Source organism: Mchenga conophoros, linkage group LG9 (genome assembly GCF_057382185.1).
Source record: "Mchenga conophoros isolate Kocher_MC1m ecotype Shallow Benthic linkage group LG9, M_conophoros_male_GT1.1, whole genome shotgun sequence".
Taxonomy (NCBI): domain Eukaryota; kingdom Metazoa; phylum Chordata; class Actinopteri; order Cichliformes; family Cichlidae; genus Mchenga; species Mchenga conophoros.
Window position 1 is genome coordinate 7,374,549 of NC_140534.1, and position 20,332 is coordinate 7,394,880.

Consider the following 20,332-nt stretch of genomic DNA (forward strand, 5'->3'; position numbering starts at 1 on the left):
AACCTCCAAAATGTGTAATTAATGCACATTTGATATTTTTTAAATAAAACTCTTTTCCATTGTTTTGTACATTTGTGGGTACAGAGTCTGTCAGTGCCCCACAGCTGTGTGACTGCATCAAGCGTAATTCATTTTCCAAGAAATAGAAAAGTGCAAAGGCAAAGTTGTCTGTTACTAATAATATTATTATTTTTGTTATGATTATATAAATATGGCTCTTATGGTGATAGCGTTATCGTGATTATCTCCAATAGCGAGAATTTGACGGAGGCAGATTTATTTTGGCAATTATGACCGGATGTGCGCTGTTTCCGCTCGGAACTTGACAGCCTGTGGAGAGGCGGCGGATTGCGAACAAGCTGGCTGAAGGACTTGAGGTCTTCTGCGGACTCAGTCGGAGCAGGCGAGACTGAAATAGGTTAGAAAAAAGTTCCCTCGGAGTACCTCTGCGGTCGGCACGAAGCACGGAGAGACGAAGCGGGAGTTTCTTTTTTCTCGAGGTGAGTGATTTTATCCTGGCGGGGCGCGATGGTCAGCGCGAGGCTATTGGCTTCTGTCGGAATTACTTTGTTGCTATGGCACGCTGTGGCAGAGCGCGCGGTGGTTCGTACTCGAGTGAACCTGCAGTGCTTTTGTCCACGCATGAAGCTTCTCGAAAATACCCCGAAAATGTCTGCTAGTGGGAAAATAAACTAAGGAAACGTTGTTGATATTCTACTGAGAGGGTAATTAAAGGTTCCACGTGATAGCATCACTCCGTGTTGATGGGCTAATTTCCTCTCGGTGTTTTTGGTTATTTGTCCCGGTCCGGGAGGCGACATAAATAGGAGGAGGGGGCTTTCTTTGGCAGGCATGCCCTCCTCTCCCCTCGCTCCTGGGAATCCTTGGTGATGTCGATTCGGAGACCCTTTGTCATGAATTCACATGGATTAAACTCCTTTGTGTTGCGTTACTGCAGTGTGTGTGTGTGTGTGTGTGTGTGTGTGTGTGTGTGTGTGTGGAAGGGACCCTACCCCCCACCTATACCGCCCCTCACCATCGCCTGCCCCCTCAGGCATGCTCTGAGTCCCCCCCCCCCCTACAATTTATAGACTGCTTGCCTTTAGAGGGGGCTTTTCCAGTGCTGTGTCAGGGAGAAGCAGCGTTTATTTCCCATTGATGCTCATCATATGCAGCAAATAACCCGCATAGATGGGATTGCAATGCAGCAGCAGCAGGAGCACATGTTGGAGTGGATGCTGCTCATCCACACATCTGCTTTGGGTGAAGCATAGGGACAAAGGCAGTGCAGGTCTCAGGGTGTTTCTGCTGCTACAGTGGCTTGTCTGCAGATGTATGCAGGTAAACGCTCTGGTCGTGATCTCCTTACTGATGCCTAGCTTAATATTCTTCCATCTACACCCACCCAGCTGAGAGACACTGATTTAACATGTTAACGGTGTGCAGCAGTGCAAGTCATAAACATGTTCGTTAAGAATCTTTAAAAATGTTTTTCCAGAGACCTATTTCTGTCACCGGATTGTTGTCACTGGTTGAGGATTTCGAACCACCTGGCTCCTCTTTTAAAACTCCACAAAAGAAACACAGTAAGTTTATGGTTATCAAGGTCCATATCGACAGGGACAGGCAGTATTTGCACAACATCCCTTTTTTTTTTTTTTTGTAAGAGTCTGCTGAGCAACAAGTTGGCCAGTGCGCTCCTGTAAAGCTGCACAGTGCTGTGACACCCTGCTGTGCAGTGCTGGGTATTTATTTCCAACAAGATTTACTCTCGAGTCCTCTGCCAGAACCACAGCAGTTGAAAGGAGAGACGAGGAGCTCCATATTTCAGCTGCATTCTTGCTGAGAAGTTGCTTTTAATAATTAACAGTAGTGACTAGTGGAGCTGGGGGCCCCTTCCGAGGCTAGTGATGTCATGCTTGATCTCCAGCCAGTTTCTCTCGGTTTATGCTCCCATTAGAGCAGATTTAATCGTTTGGTTTTGTGGTCATTTGTGGTCAGTGTGGGAAATGGTTTTCCTTGGGTATATTTGGGAGCCTTTCAGATAGGTGCCTCAGCTTCACATGCTAGTAGTTATCTGTTACAACCTTGCATACTACTACGTACGCGATCAGGGACCGAAGAGCTTAAACTCACTGCTCTCTGTGTTAGCTTCCTGTGATGAAGTCAGGACAGTGACTGCCATGCCAACTATGGTGATAATGGTGTTATCACGTGGAAGCCCTAACAGGCACGTGACTACATCTTTGGCAGCTTTGCTCATGGTGTCAACTGTAGATTGTGTCTGAGTGGTGCATTCTTGCCCTTGCATGTTCCTGAAGAGACGGTCATTCATAAAGGCTGATGCATGTGTAATTTGACATTACAGTTGGAGGTTGTGCTGGGACAAGCCTGGACCGGGCTGCTTTCAGAGACACACACCCAGAAAGCTGTGGCTTGATGCAACTGTAACACTTCATAGTGTTGAAACAGATGAAACAGACACTATTAAAGCTCATTATGGACATCTTTCATGGGTTCCCACTCTGGCCCAGACGGCTCTTACCACTGTAAATCTATTCTGGGTGTAGCTGTCTATTTCTTTACGTAAGGATGGGGCCCTTTGTAGATTTGGCGGCATGTTCTCACGCCTCACTAATAGCAGCTGCTTTTGCCGCCTAGACTTCAGTCTGTGGCGGCTGGTATTTCAGGGGCAGGAGAAGAAGAAGAAGAATTCAATATGAGGAGATATTAGGTTAACTGATGAAAGGATACTATCTGATGGCTCAATGACAGGTCTCGTCCCAAAACAAACTGCAGAGGAATGGCGTGGGGCCCAGCTGTCTTCTGACTCACACACTGAGTGTACATGATATAGCAAAGAGATCGCCTCAAGCTTTTAAGAGGTTTCACACAGTGTCTTGTAGCTGCATTAATGAGTAATGATGCCAAAGCTGCAGAGCAGGACTCATAGACTTTATATCAGGGATTCCAGTCATGTGGTCCAGAACCAGCCTGCAAGAGGATACAGTTTTTAAATAAAATACTGAGATATTCCTGGTGCGATGATGCCAGCATTACAACACATCGGATTAAAAATGCACGTCGATTTAAATTATTATTTTTTAAAATCTAAACAATGGTTTGGATCATGAAAAACAGAAAACTGTTATTTTCCTTACAACTCTCTAAATGAAGGTTTTATGACTTTCTAGATCCAGTGTGATCTGTAAATTGTAATATCCATGTAATGACACTCTCGATGAGTTTGGAAGAACTTAGGGATGTTGAAATTGCACATCTCAAGCTGTATAGCTTCTGTTTTCTAAACGAATGGCTCTTTTGTGGGCGACCTTGGCTCAGGGGGTTGGGAATCGCATCTGTAACCGGAAGGTCGCCGGTTCGATCCCTGGGCTCTCTGTCCTGGTCGTTGTGTCCTTGGGCAAGACACTTCACCCTACTTGCCTACTGGTGTTGGCCAGAGGGGCCGATGGCGCGATATGGCAGCCTCGCTTCTGTCAGTCTGCCCCAGGGCAACTGTGGCTACAACTGTAGCTGCCTCCACCAGTGTATGAATGTGAGAGTGAATGAATAGTGGTATTGTAAAGCGCTTTGGGTGCCTTGAAAAGTGCTATATAAATCCAATCCATTATTATTATTATTATTATTATTATTATTATTATTATTATTATTATTTACATGTGAAATTGAGCTAAAATTATTTTATACATTATTTGTTGTCTTTCTGGAGACTAATTGGGACCAAAATTTACACAGTAAACGTAACAATCTATTTCGTAATATTTCACATTATCGACTGAAACTATGAACTCGTGAGGAAAGGTTTTATTGAGGCCATAGATCAAGGAAGAAGGAAGTGGATTTTCCCATAGACTTCCTCCCAATTGGACTTCTCTTTACACCCTGAGAAACTGCATGTTAATGGCCATTAAAAACACTCCATGTTGAAGACACTTGCACTTGGGCTTTACTTTTTAGACGGGGGAGCTACATCCATGAAGCACATTTACTGAAGTGCAGCCTTGCTTGTGTGCCTGAGAGCTACACAAAGGCTACCACGGGCTGGTAGTGGTTTTATACAGTGCATGACAAGAAGCTAATAAAATGATGCCGACTTTATTTTTAAGTGCAGCCACTGAAAGAACGTGGCCTCCACAGTGTCGTTATAGTCATTAAGATTAGTGTGTGGGGTCATGTTGCCATCACCTTTAGCTCAGCAGAGGACGATCGGATTACCAGGCTGGATATCCTTAGTGGTCGTATCCGTTATCAGGGCCAGTCAGTGTTGACTGCCTGCTTGTGGTTGACTCACCATCCGAGCACGTCTGACTGGGGGAACATTGTGTCATAATGTGAGCGTGTTTCAGCAGTAGCGCTTTGTGGTTGTGGTTATAAGCTGAGTAATAAAGTGGGGTGTGGATACCCAGGCCATATAAATAGCAGAGGGTTTGTGTTGTTTACTGGATGTGTGTGTTCAACTTTGCTCAAAGTTTTGTAGTCTTTAAAAAAAATAAAAATTAACAACTTATGGTTCTCCTCTGTCTTGTCTTCCTCAGTGAGATATGAGGAACCCTGCAGGCCCAGATTGCTGATCAGCTGAGGCAAGCACTTGTTCCCACAGACATGGCTGACAGAGAGGGGCTGCCCATCGCTCCGGGACAGGTCTACATTGAGGTGGAATATGACTACGAGTACAAGGCCAAAGACAAGATGGTGGCTATCCGGCAGGGAGAGTGCTATATGCTGGTGAAGAAGACCAACGAGGACTGGTGGCAGGTGAGAAAGGACGAAGGCGCAAAGGCATTTTATGTGCCAGCACAGTACGTCAGGGAAGTGCGCAGGGCACTCATGCCCCCCCAGAAACCCACCTTGAGGGCCAAGCCCGCCGTTTTGGACATCTGCCGGGCCTCCAATGAGAACCTCAACAGACCTCAGCCAGAAATGTCCAGCTTCGGACGCCCGTCGCCTTCTTCCACCCCCTCTCCATCTTCTGATCGCGTCACTCCGCCTGCACTGCCCAAGGATGCTAACCAGAACGTGGGGAGTCCCCACCACTGCAAGCTGGTGGCTGAGTTGGTACTTCTCCACAATAACAACAACCACCACCACCCCAACAATTCCACATTGCCACGGACGCGGGCTGATTCACCAACACCAAAATCGGGGAACAACCACAAAAGCCCGGATGGCAGCAAGACGTCCCCTCTGAGCGAGTTGCCTGGAGAGGGGCTAAACAAGCTCCGCAACGACTCGGAGTCTGGAGACGAGCTGAGCAGCAGCTCAACAGAACACATGCAGGTAAGCTGCTGCTTAATTTCTATTAGTAAGCCTTGCTTTGCGCATTTGTGCATTGCTTTGCAGGTGCACCAAATACCACACAGGGTGACACCTTTGGTTCTGTAACTGCTCCCCTCCCAGCAAAAGTGACTCACTCTTATGATCGCCATTCATTTTCTGTTTCTTTGTTCTCTCAGCTATGTTTTTTTTTTTCCCTTTTCTGTTCACGTCTTCCTCTCTCCCTGGTTTATTTCACACTCTTTGCTCACATTTCCTCTGGGCCATCTGCAAATAGCTGCCCTCGTCCCAGTCACATTCTGTCATTGCGTAGAGAGAAGTTCCAGCTTCTTCATTCATCATCTTGCTTAGCTGCAATCGTTCATCAGCTGTGCATCATTTGCCAGTTCTGAGTAAACGCATCAACAGTTGCACGTGCTTATTAAAATCTGCTGTTGCCTTTGAAGCAGAATTTGTCTGGTTTGTACAGATGGAGTGGGGTGAGGGGGTTGCGTTGTAGTTGGGCCATTAACGACTAAATGGTTTTGCTTGTTAAATGCAGGCTTCTATAACTGAGTCTTCAGGTAGATCGAATATAAGGCTGTGCAGCTTTGTTGTCACTTTAGCTTTTCAAACACTTTTATGTTGCTGTACCACAGGAAGGTGTGTAAAGGTATCATTATAGCTAGGCTAATGCTTTGAGACAGATTATCTCTGCAAAGGTTTTGGTATCTGCAGAGATCTAGACTTCCTGACCTCCCCCCCAACACACACACACACTTTGAAATCATAAAATTTATTTCCTCCCTCTCCTTTCTTTCCCGTCCCACAGACTGATAACTCAGGCCACGAGATATGTCTCATCACTCTCAGACAGGGGGACTGTGGGAGACTGCAGGAACTGGGGCTTATCCTCCCTTGTCTGGAGCGCTGGTAGATCAAAGTAGGAAAAAGGAGGAGATTTGAAGACAGTGGGAGGCCATGTGGCTCTGCCTTCACGAGCCATTTTTGGGCCGGCCGTATCCAGGCAGGGTCAGCTGGTTCCAAGGTTCCAAGTGCTGCTTGTGTTCTTTGTTCCACGGGCTGCAGCAGCCTCCTCCACTGTTGAGTGAACAAAGAGACGGGCCTGAATAGAAACTAGGTCATATCTGCCGTGGATCAGTCTGTAGCCCCCGATCGCCCCGCTGCGGGGACCGTTGTGTGAGCGAGAACATGTGTGAGTGCGAATGCCATGTGTGATGCGCCATGTGAAGGAAAGTGAGAATGGCAGCACACCAACACAGTTTATGGCTTCAGAGCCACAGATGTACTGTTGGATGGCCAACGGGTTGGTGGGTCGCTATTGACATAACCCCCCCCCCCCCCCCCCCCAAACAAAAAAAAGAAGAAAGAAAAGGGTTGCTTTCTGTGTTACTGCCTGTCTTCACTAAACTTTTGGAGTTAATTATATGCTTGGCCAAAATCAACACATTTCACTCTCAGGCATTTACATTTGCATGGGCAGCTCTTTGGGGTGGTTTTTGGCGCATAAGTAACAGACAGCAGACAGGATTTAGCCAGAGCTCCCCGTCAAGCTCTGCGGTGTCTGTAGTCGCCGGGGCAGGTGGAACCCACTCCCTCTCTCTTTGTACCTTGTTGTGTTAGCTTGTCCTGTTTGGCCTGTTGCCAGGCAAGTGAATGACCCTGCAGAAAGCCCAATTCTTTCAGCTCCTCTCCTTCCACTGCTTCCTGCCATTGCACGGGTACAAGCAAACTGCCCCCTGAAGAGAGAGAGGCAGAGGGAGGTTCCTGCTGAGGCAATATTGTATTTTAGAAGTTGGTTTTAGACACTTGTTAGTGCCAGAGTGGTAAAACTCACTTTTATGCGATTTGAAAAAAAATAGTTAATTGTATCCTTTGTGTTTACTTAATACAGTGAAACCCCGACTTACGAAATTAATTCGTTCCTGAGGGTCTTTCATTAGTCGAAAATTTTCGTAAGTCGAAGCACCCATTGCGCCTTTTGAGTGAACGATAGGCTATAGGCTAATTGCTAACTGCAACACTAATACGTCATTCAAGTGGAACAGCGAAGCGCAAGTACAAAAGCCAATTGTGGGCATTGTAGGCATTCTGGGCTCAGCCAATCAGAGCCAGCAGATTTTGTTAAGCGGGCATTTTGACGTAACACGGGCAGAAATATTGCCGTTAAGTGCCTTCGTAAGTTGAATTTTTTGTTAAATGGGGTATTCGTAAGTCGGGGTTCCACTGTATTGTGATTGAGACTTGCTAAAACATACATAAAATTATCTGATTGACCCAAGGTGGGCCACCATCGCACCACTATGACACCTCTGACCTTTGTGGCATAGATATGGCAGTGCTGTGGTGTGCAACATGGCATGTAGGCATTAGAGCTTTTGTGTCCACTGGGTTGCAGAGCGGAGCTGGTCCAGCATGAATCACGTGCTGGATCAGCCCCGCTCTGCATATTGCGATCTGGTGTGACTACCTTAAGTTTTTGTGGTGTGGCAGTGCATAGTATCCTGCTGGGAGGTGTCAGCTGCCAAGTGCCATGAAGAGTGTGCTTAATCTGGAACAGATTAGGTAGGTGGTGCATTTCAAATTAGCATCCACATAAATACTAGAATCCAAGCTTGTGAACACTCCATTTTAACAAGATGATAACTTTTATTTGCGTAACCTCGCAGCACTTTCAATGTTCCTCATCTCTCTCTTCCCCATAACATAACAAATTTTAGGGAAATCTGATTGTTTCATGTTCTGAAAGGGGAAAACAGTGGCCGATATATTAGCATATAGCCCATCAACAAATTTCCCACGTGTGGGACTAATAAAGGTTATCTTATCTTATCAACACTGAAGGCTGAGTAGCTCATTGACATACAGGAGCTTCTCTGTTAAGCTGCTGAAGCTGGTCTAAACGTGAGGTAGCAAACACTGTTGAAGCTGCAGTAAACGTCACAGTCATCTCAGATCCTCACTGAAGGTGCAAAACCATGATGTCATGATGTATCTCTATGGCAACGAGCATGTCCAGTGTCCCAGCATGCCAGTGCAGTGAAAATGCAGACTGCCAGGCACTAATACACTTGCTGTCAGGCTGTCTGGAGTGGCAGTATCATCTAATAAGACTAATTTTAACCCACTTACAACTTAAAGCCACCCAAGGAGGACAAACCTTGTCCACAAATCAGGTTATTAGAAGAGGCTAAAGCTGCAGTAACGGTACCCATCCACAAACACATTTCCTCTCCTGAGCACATCGACTCAGGAGCCTTTGAATGAATGGAGACTGGATGGGAGGATTCAAGTGCCAGCTGGCCCCCTCTTAATTGATTTGATTTGATGTGCGGGTGGCGATTAACGCCTCCGTGTCTCTTCATGCTTTCCTCGTGTAATTTGCTTATCTCGCTGGCTCTGGCAGAGACTGATGGTTCACTCCACGCCTCCTCTGCACCACTGGAGGTTGCTTGGGCCGGTGGTCACACAGCCCCATCCAAACCAACTCCCTTTTATTAACCAACCCTCCCCCTCCTCTCTCGTCTAGACAGCACAGCTACTACGTTCTTATTGGACGGGCAAAATAAGCCTCTTTTCCTCACTTCTCGGGGACCTCGCAGTAGGATCTGTTGTGTGTTTTCTTTTTTGAATTTAGCAAACATGTGATTTAAAGCCCTTTTTTCCACATAAACATCTTGGTTTTCTCTACGGTTACTCTGCTTTTATCTGTTGTTTTGTCTGTTTGTCTGACCACACAGTGTGTGTATCCCCACAAAGAAAGTTATTTTGAGTCAGGTTCCTCAGGAGTGCTTTTTACTCAGCTTCTCTTCTTTTTTGACTGGAAGCAGTTTTCTTTGTTCCAAAGCACTGTGACTTAATGAGCAGATGAATGCCACTCTGTGGGATTTTTGGAGAGGTCGGATGGTTGTTTTCTCTCTCAGTGGATGTGTCACACAGATGTGGTGGCCCTGGAAGTGTTTGGGTCTGTGTTTTTATGCCATGGAGTCGGCCAGCTGCCCTGCAGGCACTCACAGGTAGAAAGGCCTTAAAGCCCCCACCCTCACGCCAGGATTTATACCATTTGACACAATCAGTGTCTAAACACTGCTGGACCCTCCCTTTCTTTCATAATTCCAACACATTTGGCTGTTAAGTAAATCCTCACAGGCTGCACTCTCTGTGTCTGTGATGAAACTGGTAATTCCCTGAGATTACAAGATGGATCAGTCACTCCCATTAAATAAGCTGTCTTCTAGTATTGTGTTGTTGTTTTTATTTTTTTTCTCCTCTCAGAGAAATCTAATTGAAGGGCTGCTGTGTAGCCACAGTGACATAACAAGCTTGTATGCATCCAGATGGATTCTTAGAGGGGTTAAAAATGAAAGTATGCTGCTGTTTTGAGGCCAGCGTTTGCCTGCCTTCAGCCTGCTTTGTGGTCTTTTTGCTTGCTAGTCGTGCCTGGAGGAGGAGAGATAGACGGGGGGAAGGCTTGGAGGCCCTGGACCCTGACTTTGCTGCTCGTACCCGGTTATGGGATGGCAAAGGCATCCCAGACAGGTACATTGTCATATTTTTGGTTAATGAGGAGATTAGTTGTAGCACGTGAGCTGTGAACCTCTAAGCAGCTGCCACGGTGAGCTGAGTGATCCAGAATAGCGACACTACAAGGTCACCATTAAAGATGGAGGAGAGCATTAAAAGCGGGTGTTGTGAATGTGTGAGCATATGCTGGGATGTCGATGGCCTGCTCATTGCTGTTTCCTTCTTCCTGTGTATGAAACGCAGAGGGAAGCACGTGCACACGTTGGCCCCGTCCTCCTGCATTGTATGTTTGCTGACTTGCGCAACAGAGCAAAGTTTGGGAATGTGCATCAAGGGTTTAGCAGTGTAATGAAATATACCGCTACGTGCGGTTGCTTGAGACTCCTAAATGCACTTTGAAACTGCAGTCGCTCGCTGAAAGGTTTGATGAATTTACCGCTGTTATTTTGGTTGTGCTGAATCGGCTCATTAAAGTTCAGTGACGTGCGTTTTCTCCCACGTGAAGCAGAATGTGTGTATTGTTCTTAGAAAGGACAGTGAGGTGGATAGTGAGAAAGCCTTTCTGTCCCACTTGAGTGTCCTGGGAAGCTCTTGAGTTTACTGTACAGAAACAACCTGCTCTTAAACACACAGCACCACAATAACCTGCTAATTGCATGTTTTGCTAAATGGGCCCTTTGTGCGTGCAGCCTAAAATTATGTGCAGGGACTCTTTACAGCCAATTTCCAAATAAGCTGAAAGCTTTTGAAGAAAGCATACACTCTTATTACACAAAGACAGTAAATTCCACTAGATATGAGCGCAAGCAGTGCTGTAACCATCTCCTGTGCCGAGACTTGCTACCGGTCCGGCTGAAAAGGAGGCCCCTGCTTGTTTTCCAGCGCGTGCTTGACATTCCTGCATCAGTGCCTACAAACGCACACTCACTCACGGTGAGGCAACAAGCGAGTAAAATCAATGAAGGCTTGCTTTTCCCTCAGAAGTGCAGCACTAGACCTTTTGGTAATCTAATAATAAACTTGAGCAAACAGTGCATCTGCTGTGCTCATGTGAGCGTCTGTCTCTGCGAGTGCGTGCATCTGGCTGCATGCATTCTTCCTAGTTCTTCTTTTTCTCTCTTCTGTCTGGGCATTGAGGTTTCTCTTCTACTTTTCTGCCTCGCTCTGTCTCTCTGCTGCTCCCTCTGCTAAGTCAGTCTGCACACCTGTCTCTGGAGTTTAGTGAATGGCTCCTCTTGGTCCACTTTCCAACCGGTGACTAGGGCTGTTCGATATAACGATATATATCGGATGACGATGTGAAAACGTCTGTTTCATATTATGTTATCGTTTGTTTCGTGGTGTCGCAAAATCATCTGTTTACGGCAATATTTTTTTCATCGTTTTGATGGTCACTGTATAATTTCCTGAAGTTCTCTCTTTCTCTTATATTTAATATAGCCACACTACAGACGGACAAGTGATTGTTTTTATGCATTGTCGTTAGCAACAACGACGGTAAAACCACCGCGTGGCTCCGCCGTCCGCATGTTTATTTTCCACATAAACCTTTCACAATAAAGCTGAAGAGCCTGTTGAGATTTTTCAAAATAAACTGAATCAAGTGAAATAGAATGCAGAGTGTTTACGCATGAGAAGCTAAAAAGAGCTGTCAGGTGCTAAAAAAAAAAAGAAAAAGCTTAGAACAGGCTTTCCCCCGCAGCACGCCGTGTAATAAATACGTAACACTCGACTCCAGGTACACAACGCCCAGCTGAAAACACTTCACGCAAGTCAAGTTGCCCGAGATTAACAGAATTTACAGAAAATGTAAAATTTTTGTTATTATATATCGTTGTCGGGACGATAAATGCCTTATATCGGGATATGAGATTTTTCTATTGATGTTTCTGATGTTTCTATTTATTTCTTCCTCCACATCCATCCCGATGCATGCCTCTGTGACGCATGCGCATGAGGATTATATCCACAAGCCCCAAGCAACAAGGCTTTAAGAAACCCACAATAGCTGATATTAAGGCTTGCTGTTATGGGGGATTGCTTGCTTTCCATTTTTCCTTTATTAATGTTTTGATATAAGAAGATTTCATATCAAGTCACAGTGTGCGTTCACATGAAAGGAGCCAGAGAGACCAATCTGTCATAAAGTGTCACACCAGTTTAATTCTTCTTCTTCCCCAATAAAGACGTCATTTGATGACCTCACCTAGTACCCTTAATGACGAGTTTTGACACCTCCATATATATCGATAAAGATGTGGTTTGTTGACCACAAGATAAGGTTCCCAGCTTTTTCAAGGTTAGCACATAGCTACATAGGCAGACATTATCCGTACTAACTTATGATGCACACCCAGTCATTTTGTTCAGAAAACAGGAAGGAATATGACGGAAACCGCTCACTTCAGAACAGAGGAACGATGGCATTGGAGGGCGTAAGCTGCTCGCACATGCACTCCTAAAAACAGGTTCAGACGTTAATCTTAAGAGCCTGAAAAAAGAAGGCAGCTGAACCTGTGAAGAGGTTCCTCCTCTCGTCTAAGAGGCCAAGAGACAACCCCCACTAGGGGTTAAATACCTGGCCCTCTCCACCTTTTCTTTCGAATGGAGGAAGCCGTTGGATTAGAGTTGAAATATCTCCACAAAAAGTCCAGATGCCTGTTTTTCCCCCAAGACCTGGATAACTGAGAACTGACACGGACATGTCAGGACATCAGGAGTTTTCAGCCCAAACAGTTCTGGGGATACCCTAAGGGTAACTACTCACTTGGTGGTCCACAAAAGAAGTGCATACTCTTAGAGGCTTTTTTTCCCCGATGTTGAGCTCGTACTTCCAATAATCACTCCTATTAGCCAGCTAAAGATTGAGGGCACAATCAGACAACACACAGGCCATGTACTAGGTTGGAGATCATTTGATATCTTCTTTGACTACATTGCATGTTTGCTCTCAGATGCCCATCTATCAGTTATGGCGTAGAACAGGTGAAGGCTGCAGTGTATGCACAAATCCCTTTATATTAACCTGCAGAAGTTCTGTCAATGCTTGTTTCCTCATTTGCAGTTGGCATAAACAAAACCGGGCACAACCAGAAGTAACAACTTCTTTGTTACTGAAATGCATACATACTCCATGTGACCTTAGGCATTTCAGTAACAAAGAAGTGCTCTGCAAGAGAACATGTTATTGTTTCACAAGCTAATAGGGTTGCTGTCCTGTAGTGATTTCCTAGAAAACCATAATATTCTACATCTGCTCAGTTACTGCTCAGTTATTGGGAAAAAGCAGGTTATGTAGTTTATAATCATTTAACATTGGTTTTGCATTGGTTAGACGGCAACTTCTCCTTCAAGTGAGAGTGACAGGTTGGTTAGTGTTTAAAATCCATCGGTTGTTACTTGTCTTCATTACCTTGTGTTCTTCCAAGATGAGGTAATGAGTGTAAACTTGACATGTAAGTGAGCCGCATGTCACTGAAGAACAGAGCTGACACAGGAGAGACCGAAGCCTTGGCCTCTCTTCTGTCTCCCTTTTTAGTTGCAGTTCTTCGTATCCAGCATCCCTAAAGCTGCTCTGCCTGTCAGCCTGTGAGGCAGCGTGCTGCCTATTCATGTAGTGGATGACGGGGGTACATCACCTGTTTAATTTGCTCACTCCGGCTATCTCGCTCTGCTCGTCCTTGCTCCGCAGCTCTCTGTTGTTTAGCTAGTCCCTCGCCTGTCGCTCAACGTGTCTCTCTCTCTCTCTGAGCCTGGCTCACTGCTGTAGCTTGATGCACTGGGACAGCATGTACCCAGAAAAGGTAAGAAGAACACCTATCTGGGCTGCTTTTCATAACTCGGCTACATTATTTTTCTCAAGCTGCCTTCCTCTGGTCTTCTCTCCCCCTCTGGATCGTTCCCTGTCCATGCTTTCTCCTTCCCCTTCACTGTTGTTTGTAATCAATGTGGAAACCTCATTCCCTTCTGCCTGTGGCATTTCACCTGGAAACACTCAGACCGACAGCACCAACTGCTGTGTGTACGCTTATGTGTTTGATATGGTGCTGGGCACGTGTGGGTGTTCTAGTGTAGGATTTATTTAGAAAGTAACTTTGCCAGCTCCCCCTCTGCTGTGTTTTCCACAGAGGTCTGTTTGCACACAAGTGATGATGCTCGGGGCACTGGGCTCTCAGTGCGTAGTTACATAACTTATTCTCGCTGTGTCCAGAGCCTTTTGAACAGCTGCTAGTCCTTTACACCCTCCAGCCGCCTCTTGGTGTGGATGAGTGGTCAGGTCAAGCTATTCTTAAGAATCTCACAAATACTGCACTTTCTGTGTTGATGATAAAAACTGTATCTGGCAGCACACAGTTGCTTGTTGCAGAAAAGGAGGCTAAATTACCTAATTGGTGTTATTTTTGTTTTAAAGTGGACAAATCAACTAGGACCTAAATAAAACCATTGTTAAGTATACTGAATATATCAGTCTCTAAATAAATAACATATGCTGTTAAGTGACCAGCGTGCTCAAAACTGCTGCATCTGTTATCACCCAAGGTTAGCAGGCTACATTAATAAACCGTGCCGGAGCAGTGCACAGGCACATTTATCTGCTAATTAGTGTTAAGTAACAGACTAATAGAGTGCTAGAATTTGCAGTGTTTTGCATCTGTGTTTGAGGTTTGTACTTGCACCTTGAGGGATCACAGTCAGCGCAGCGCTGAAGTGAAGCACCATCAGTATCCCACTGTTCTTGGCATTTTGTTTGTTTTTCTTCGCCCACGCTAGTTTCGCCTGCATAAAGACTGAATTTTGAAATCACGTCACCATGCTTCTAATGTTTACAATTCAAAAACTGTTTCTTTAACAGCTTTTCTATCCAAAATGCACAACTTGGCAGGTAATGGCGTTGCATGTAAAGTCAGAGTTTGGACTAATCAGTGTGTTATAAAAAACTCTTGCGGCCCTCTCGCCCTCTTCCCTGGGTTCTGGCTGCTCTTTGACTTGTTGCACTCTGTCTTTGAGTGTAACAGCTTGTATTTCTCAGCGATTTAGCGCAACACTGCAGCAATTTCCTGCAGATCAAAGACAATATTTGAGAGCCATCTGCTGTGTCTCTCTGCTCTCAGTGTTTTCCTCAGGAGACCTGCAGCTGGGAGCTGGTTGCCAGCGAGTGGGAGGACTGGTGAAAGCATCAGAGCGTAGGAGTCTCGAGGCATCGAGGGGCACGTATTGTCTTCGTCATATGCTGCTGCTATCATTAATTACTTAATGCAGCTGCCAAAGAGACAAAGTATGAGCAGTGAATCGATCAACGCCGAAATTGTTCTGCTGGCGGCTGTCTTGCCAGAGGTCATTTACTGTTAAAAGGAGAATGGAATTGGTCTGTCACATCATCTGGTGGAGTGTACAGGCGCATGGAAAGGTGTAGAGTTGTTGCTGTGGGCTGGTACAGTTGCTGTTTGACCTAACGCACTACAAAGTGCTGCAGGAGTACCTAAAAATACAAAGCAGAATCATTTTGTGGAGACAAAGTATGCAAGAAATAATCTAAATGTCTTTTATTGGTGTTTCATTGGGATGAAAACACCGTTTGTCACATTTAAAGAGATACATCAGAAGCTTACAAACTGATCAAAAATAATCTATTATATGTGTAATTATATTTTCTTTATGTTTCACATTCTGTCAGACTGCTAGAATATTATTAGTCAAATTATTGGGCATGAAGCCTAGCACTAGTTGACCTACTTAAAAAATAAATAAAACTCAGTAGCACAAAGAAGTGCTACAGTGTTGATTTTTTTGGCACTGAGGTTATAGGCATTAGTTGAACCAGCTCTGCAGTGGGTGTGTAATCCTTTCTGTTCGTGTAGGTCATTTTTAGGCTCGCGGTCGAGCATGCGTGGCCCAGATAGTCGTTTACCCCTGAACCAACTTTCCAGAAACTGTTTTTGTCCCCAGAACTTTCCACGAGCAGCTGTCACCGAACAGAGATGCTACAGAGGGAAAAACAAAGGGGATACACAGGGAGTGGACACACTATACCGCTGTGGATCAGTCCGGATCCTTCTGCCAGCTTTACAGCTCTGTAACCAAACAGCAAATCCAATTTTAACACAGCCTCAGCACAAGTCCTATAATTGCTCTCAGATGGGCTTTCAGCTCAGTGGGGAATCCTCCAACCAAACCCTGCCTTAAGGGGATACAGTATGTGTGTCTGTACGTTCCCTCAAAGCTGACCAGAAATAGCTTACTGATAAAATATAGGCGTTAGGATGGTGATCAGAGTTCTCTTTAACACATGGAAGAACCTTCCAAGGCCAGGAGCCTTTCAGTGCCCTTGCATTTGATTGGCAGAGAGGCACTCCCGGTGTCCATTAATGAAATGGATATGTCTGCAGTAACGGATGTCTCAGTGCTCCCTCTATGCTCTGCTGGCTCTGCAGTGCTGTTGGCTGGGCTGATCAGCTCTTTTTATAAACAGGGGTGCACATAAGTGGTCCGGTGCGCATTCACTGTCAAAATAAAAAGACGCGCACCAGATAAGAAGTTGCAACGCGCGTTTGCGTACATAAGATTTTCTGGAGGAGGACAGACATTTGTTTAGAACTCTTAAAGATGTCAAGAAGCAATCTCCTTTAATCAGGTGTTCCTCCACCTCCAAAGAAATGTCAGAAGGAGTCCAAACCGCAAAAGAAGCGCGTATTCTTGGAAAAGTGGTTGCAGAAGGTGAGCTGGCTTCAAACAAATGATGAACGCACAGAGATGTGGTGCAGAATATGCCATGAAAATCCCAAAAACAGTGCCTTTATATGTACGCAAATGCACGTTGCAACTTCTTATCTGGTGCGCGTGTTTTATTTTGACAGCGAATGCGCACCGGACCACTTATGTGCACCCCTGTTTATAACTGATTGACAGCTCGTTGGTTATTCTGTCAGGGAGAGATTAGAGTTTCCGTCATAAACGTATAGACTGGCTCGTGTTTAAAGTGTAGGAGTGGAGACAAAATCCTGCTCATAGTTCATCTGAGAAGCTTTGCAACATTAAAGAAAAGGGTCTGTGGAACCTTTAGAATGATGATCACCTTCTTTCCCTTATTTTCTGCTCCCCTCCTTTGCTGTTTGAAGCATGACCTTGGTGATGGACCTTGGTCAGGTAAGCATTAGCTGAATGGGAGCAAAACAGCCAAGTGTTGGGGATTGTTGGAACCAGTGACATAGTGCATTACCCCTGCCTTGCACACCCCTTTTAAAACTTTTTTAAAAACTTCTTTAAATTAATTCAGATTAACTCTACACGATGCAAAACAGCTTGTGGCAAATACTTTTATGAAGGAGCATTAAAGGCAAAGTCTTTCTCACTGGGCTCAGAGCTAGTGTTGTGAAAAACTATAAACATACACAGCATCAGAAAATAGTATTAGTCTAAGATTAGTTTGTATTTACTCGAGATTTGACTAATCTTTCAAAGTGGTGATTTTAATTGTTAAAGGAAAAGACACACACCTTGTTAAATCATAAATTATCTGTGATTAACCACACCTTTTCGAAAGCTCAGTTTGTTTTGTTAGCTACGATCAGACCTGCTGAATCAAGAAATCACTAAAACAGGAACTGTCTGACAAAGTAGCAAGCTAAAAGGACGTGAAACGCTGCACATCATGCCACCATCTAAAGAAACAGCTGAGAAACAAAGTCATGCCATCTGTCAGTCTGGAAAAGGTTACAGTGCCATTTCTAAGGGTTTGACAGCCATTATCCCCAAATGGAGAAAAACTTGCAACAGTGCTGAACCTTCCCGGGGTCGGCCAAATCAAAGTCTGGGCTTAAATCTGATTGAGATGCTTTGACATGACTTTATACTGGACGCTCGAAAAGCCTCTGGTGTGGCTCAGTTAAAGCAATACAGCAAAGAAGGGTAGACTAAAGCAGAGTGATGTGAAGCACTCATTGCTCAAATGCTTGATTGCAGTTTTTGGTGCCAAGGGTGATACAACCAGTTATTAGATTTAGAGGGCGATTACTTTTTCACACAGGGCCTTGCTTTTTTTCCCCTACCCCCTTAAAAAAACAAATTTTAAAAACTGCATTTTGTATTTAGTTGGTTTATCTTTGTCTAGCATTAAAATTAGTTTGATGACCGGAAACGTTTAAGTGTGAGAAATATACAAAAACAGAACAAAGAAATCAGGAATACTTTTCTGCACCTCTTTATGTCAGTTTCTCCGTAACAACACATTTAGTTATCTGATCAAACATCTCTTCTTTCCCTTCTCCTGCTGTTTTTCTTTAATGTTGTTTCTCACACTGGCTGTGGTTATGGCCGGTCGATAAAATGGGGGAAAAATAAAATAAAATAAACTTTTCATCGATGCATACATGAGACACGGTCAATATACAGTCGATAGAACTCATCCTAACGGCCAGTGACGATGAGAATAGTTGAGAATTAGGTTGACACAGGGAAAGGAAACAACCCAAGCCTCAAAAGAGAAGGACAGACAGAGAAGTAGACACTGCTTTGGGTGGCCTGCACAACCCAATGCACACACAACGTAACGACTGTTCTTGCAGCATACCATACAACAGAAAATGAAGAGACACAGTAATATCACAAATGCAACAGGTAACTTTACTGTAAAAGACATGGTGCCAGTTAGCATAGTTGAATATATTGGATTTAAGCATCTGTTTAAAGTACTTGGCCCTATATGTGTCATATATATCAGGTTTGTGGTTGTACATCCATAGATGAGATTCACTCAGAGACAGTATTGCACTTCATGTGCTTTCTAAAAAAAATGTATTTGATTTACCTTTTTTGGAGCATAAGGGTACCACAACTGAGTTAATATGTCAGTTAATGTTCTTCTTTGTGTACAAAACTTCTCGAACTTGTTTGATGTATAGAGAAGGTTTTTTGTTTGTTTTTGTGGGATTCTTTCCCAATACTTTCAAACTTTTAAGCTTGATAGAAAGATGATTTGATCTAAATTTTGATCTGAAATTTTGGCATGATATGATTTATTTTTCTCTTTCTGTATTGCTGATCCCTGGCTGTGGGATGTGACCGAAACCACTAATAGAGGTTAAATTCTTCTTGTTTCCACAGTGAAAGGCCGTCAGCCAGCAGTTCCTTTTGGCATATGCTGATCATAAGATATAAACATTAGCCACAGGGTGTCACCCATTAACCTCAGCATAAGCATTTATGGAGCTAGTAATGCCCAGAGACGCATACCTGCTGATCAGTACAGAACAACAGGCTCTTAAACACTAGAATTCCACTCACCAAACCTGAATCACAAACTTCTTGGATGCTCTGTACCATACAGGAGGCCATATTATTTGCTAAATGATCTCATTAAACACAGTTTTCCAGTTCAGCGCTTCAAATGAACCAAATCAGCAGCTGCCTGCTACAACACACGGTTAATCGAAGCAGCCCCTAAACTGCAATATTCTCATAGTTCAAGCAGATGCGTTAAAATCAATTACCTGAGGTGCAATCATTTTATTGTAAGAAATTATCCATACTGGCCAGGACCACTTTTGTGTTTTGGCTGTAATTAAGTTGTTTAATGCTGGCATTTAGAGGAGCGGCAGTTCTTGGCACTTTAGCACAGGGTGGTGGTTAGATATATTTGCTGTATTTATTTTCTTTGCTTCTTCTTTTTTTATGTCTATCTCTGATAGCTTTTTAGGTGTTGTGAAGGTCTGGAAGTGTCTAGACAGATCAGGACTAATATTTTATTTTTGAATTTGTTTCATCTTTCATTTTCTAGATTAAATTGGAAAAACTAAGTCTTGACTAAGTAAACAAATAAAATCCTGAAAGCAGCCCCATGACAAAGGTCAGTTGTCTGAGTCCAGTGATTCACTTCCCTCTGGTGTACTTTCTGTATTACAGTCTCATGTTTGTGTGCATCAGGGAATCAGCTTGTGTATAATTCAACATATATGGCACACTAAAGCCTGAGTGTAGTTTTTGTTTTCTCTGAAAAGTGCTACTACTGGAACATTGTTTTGAGTGGATTAACCTTGAGATGGACCGTGCTGGAGTGCCATAATCGTCTGAAAAGTGTTATAGGCTTCAATGGCTAAGCTTCCTGCACTGGCAACTGTGAGACAGAGGGGCTTTACTGGTCAGCCTAGGCACACTGCTCTACACACATACACATACTAGAATGCAATCTTCTTACATATCTGGATTAAGGGGGTTGTGCACGGTACATTCCTGGGTTAAACCCCTCCCTCCAAACTCCTGTTCATCCCACACCAACATGTTGTTGAACAATGTGCTTATCTTGACCCTCACTGTGGCGTGGCAAATCACAAAACCCCACCTTATCCAAATGCCAAGTGTGCCATACTGATGGCCTAGGTAGATGCGAGAGTGCTTGCTGTTTGCTTCCATGTCTTTTTTTGTCGCTTAATTTACAAATTCACTCTCCTTATTTTTGGGGTGTCACTAAAAAACCCTCAGTGGTAACTGACAGGCAAGTAATCTGCCTTTCTTAGAGTCG

General features: G+C 44.3%; 1 protein-coding gene across 5 annotated transcripts in view; it reads left to right on the forward strand.

Annotated features, from left to right (window-relative positions):
• Positions 1–320: 320 nt before the first annotated feature.
• arhgap12b (Rho GTPase activating protein 12b) overlaps positions 321–20,332 on the forward strand; it is a 69,687-nt gene continuing 49,675 nt past the window's right edge. For all 5 annotated transcript variants that reach the window (XM_085286248.1, XM_085286250.1, XM_085286251.1 and 2 more), the window contains exons 1-2: positions 321–500; positions 4,557–5,298. In XM_085286248.1, coding sequence (XP_085142374.1) covers positions 4,624–5,298 — 675 coding nt within the window. In that variant the 5' untranslated portion in view covers positions 321–500; positions 4,557–4,623. The remainder of the gene's footprint in view (positions 501–4,556; positions 5,299–20,332) is intronic.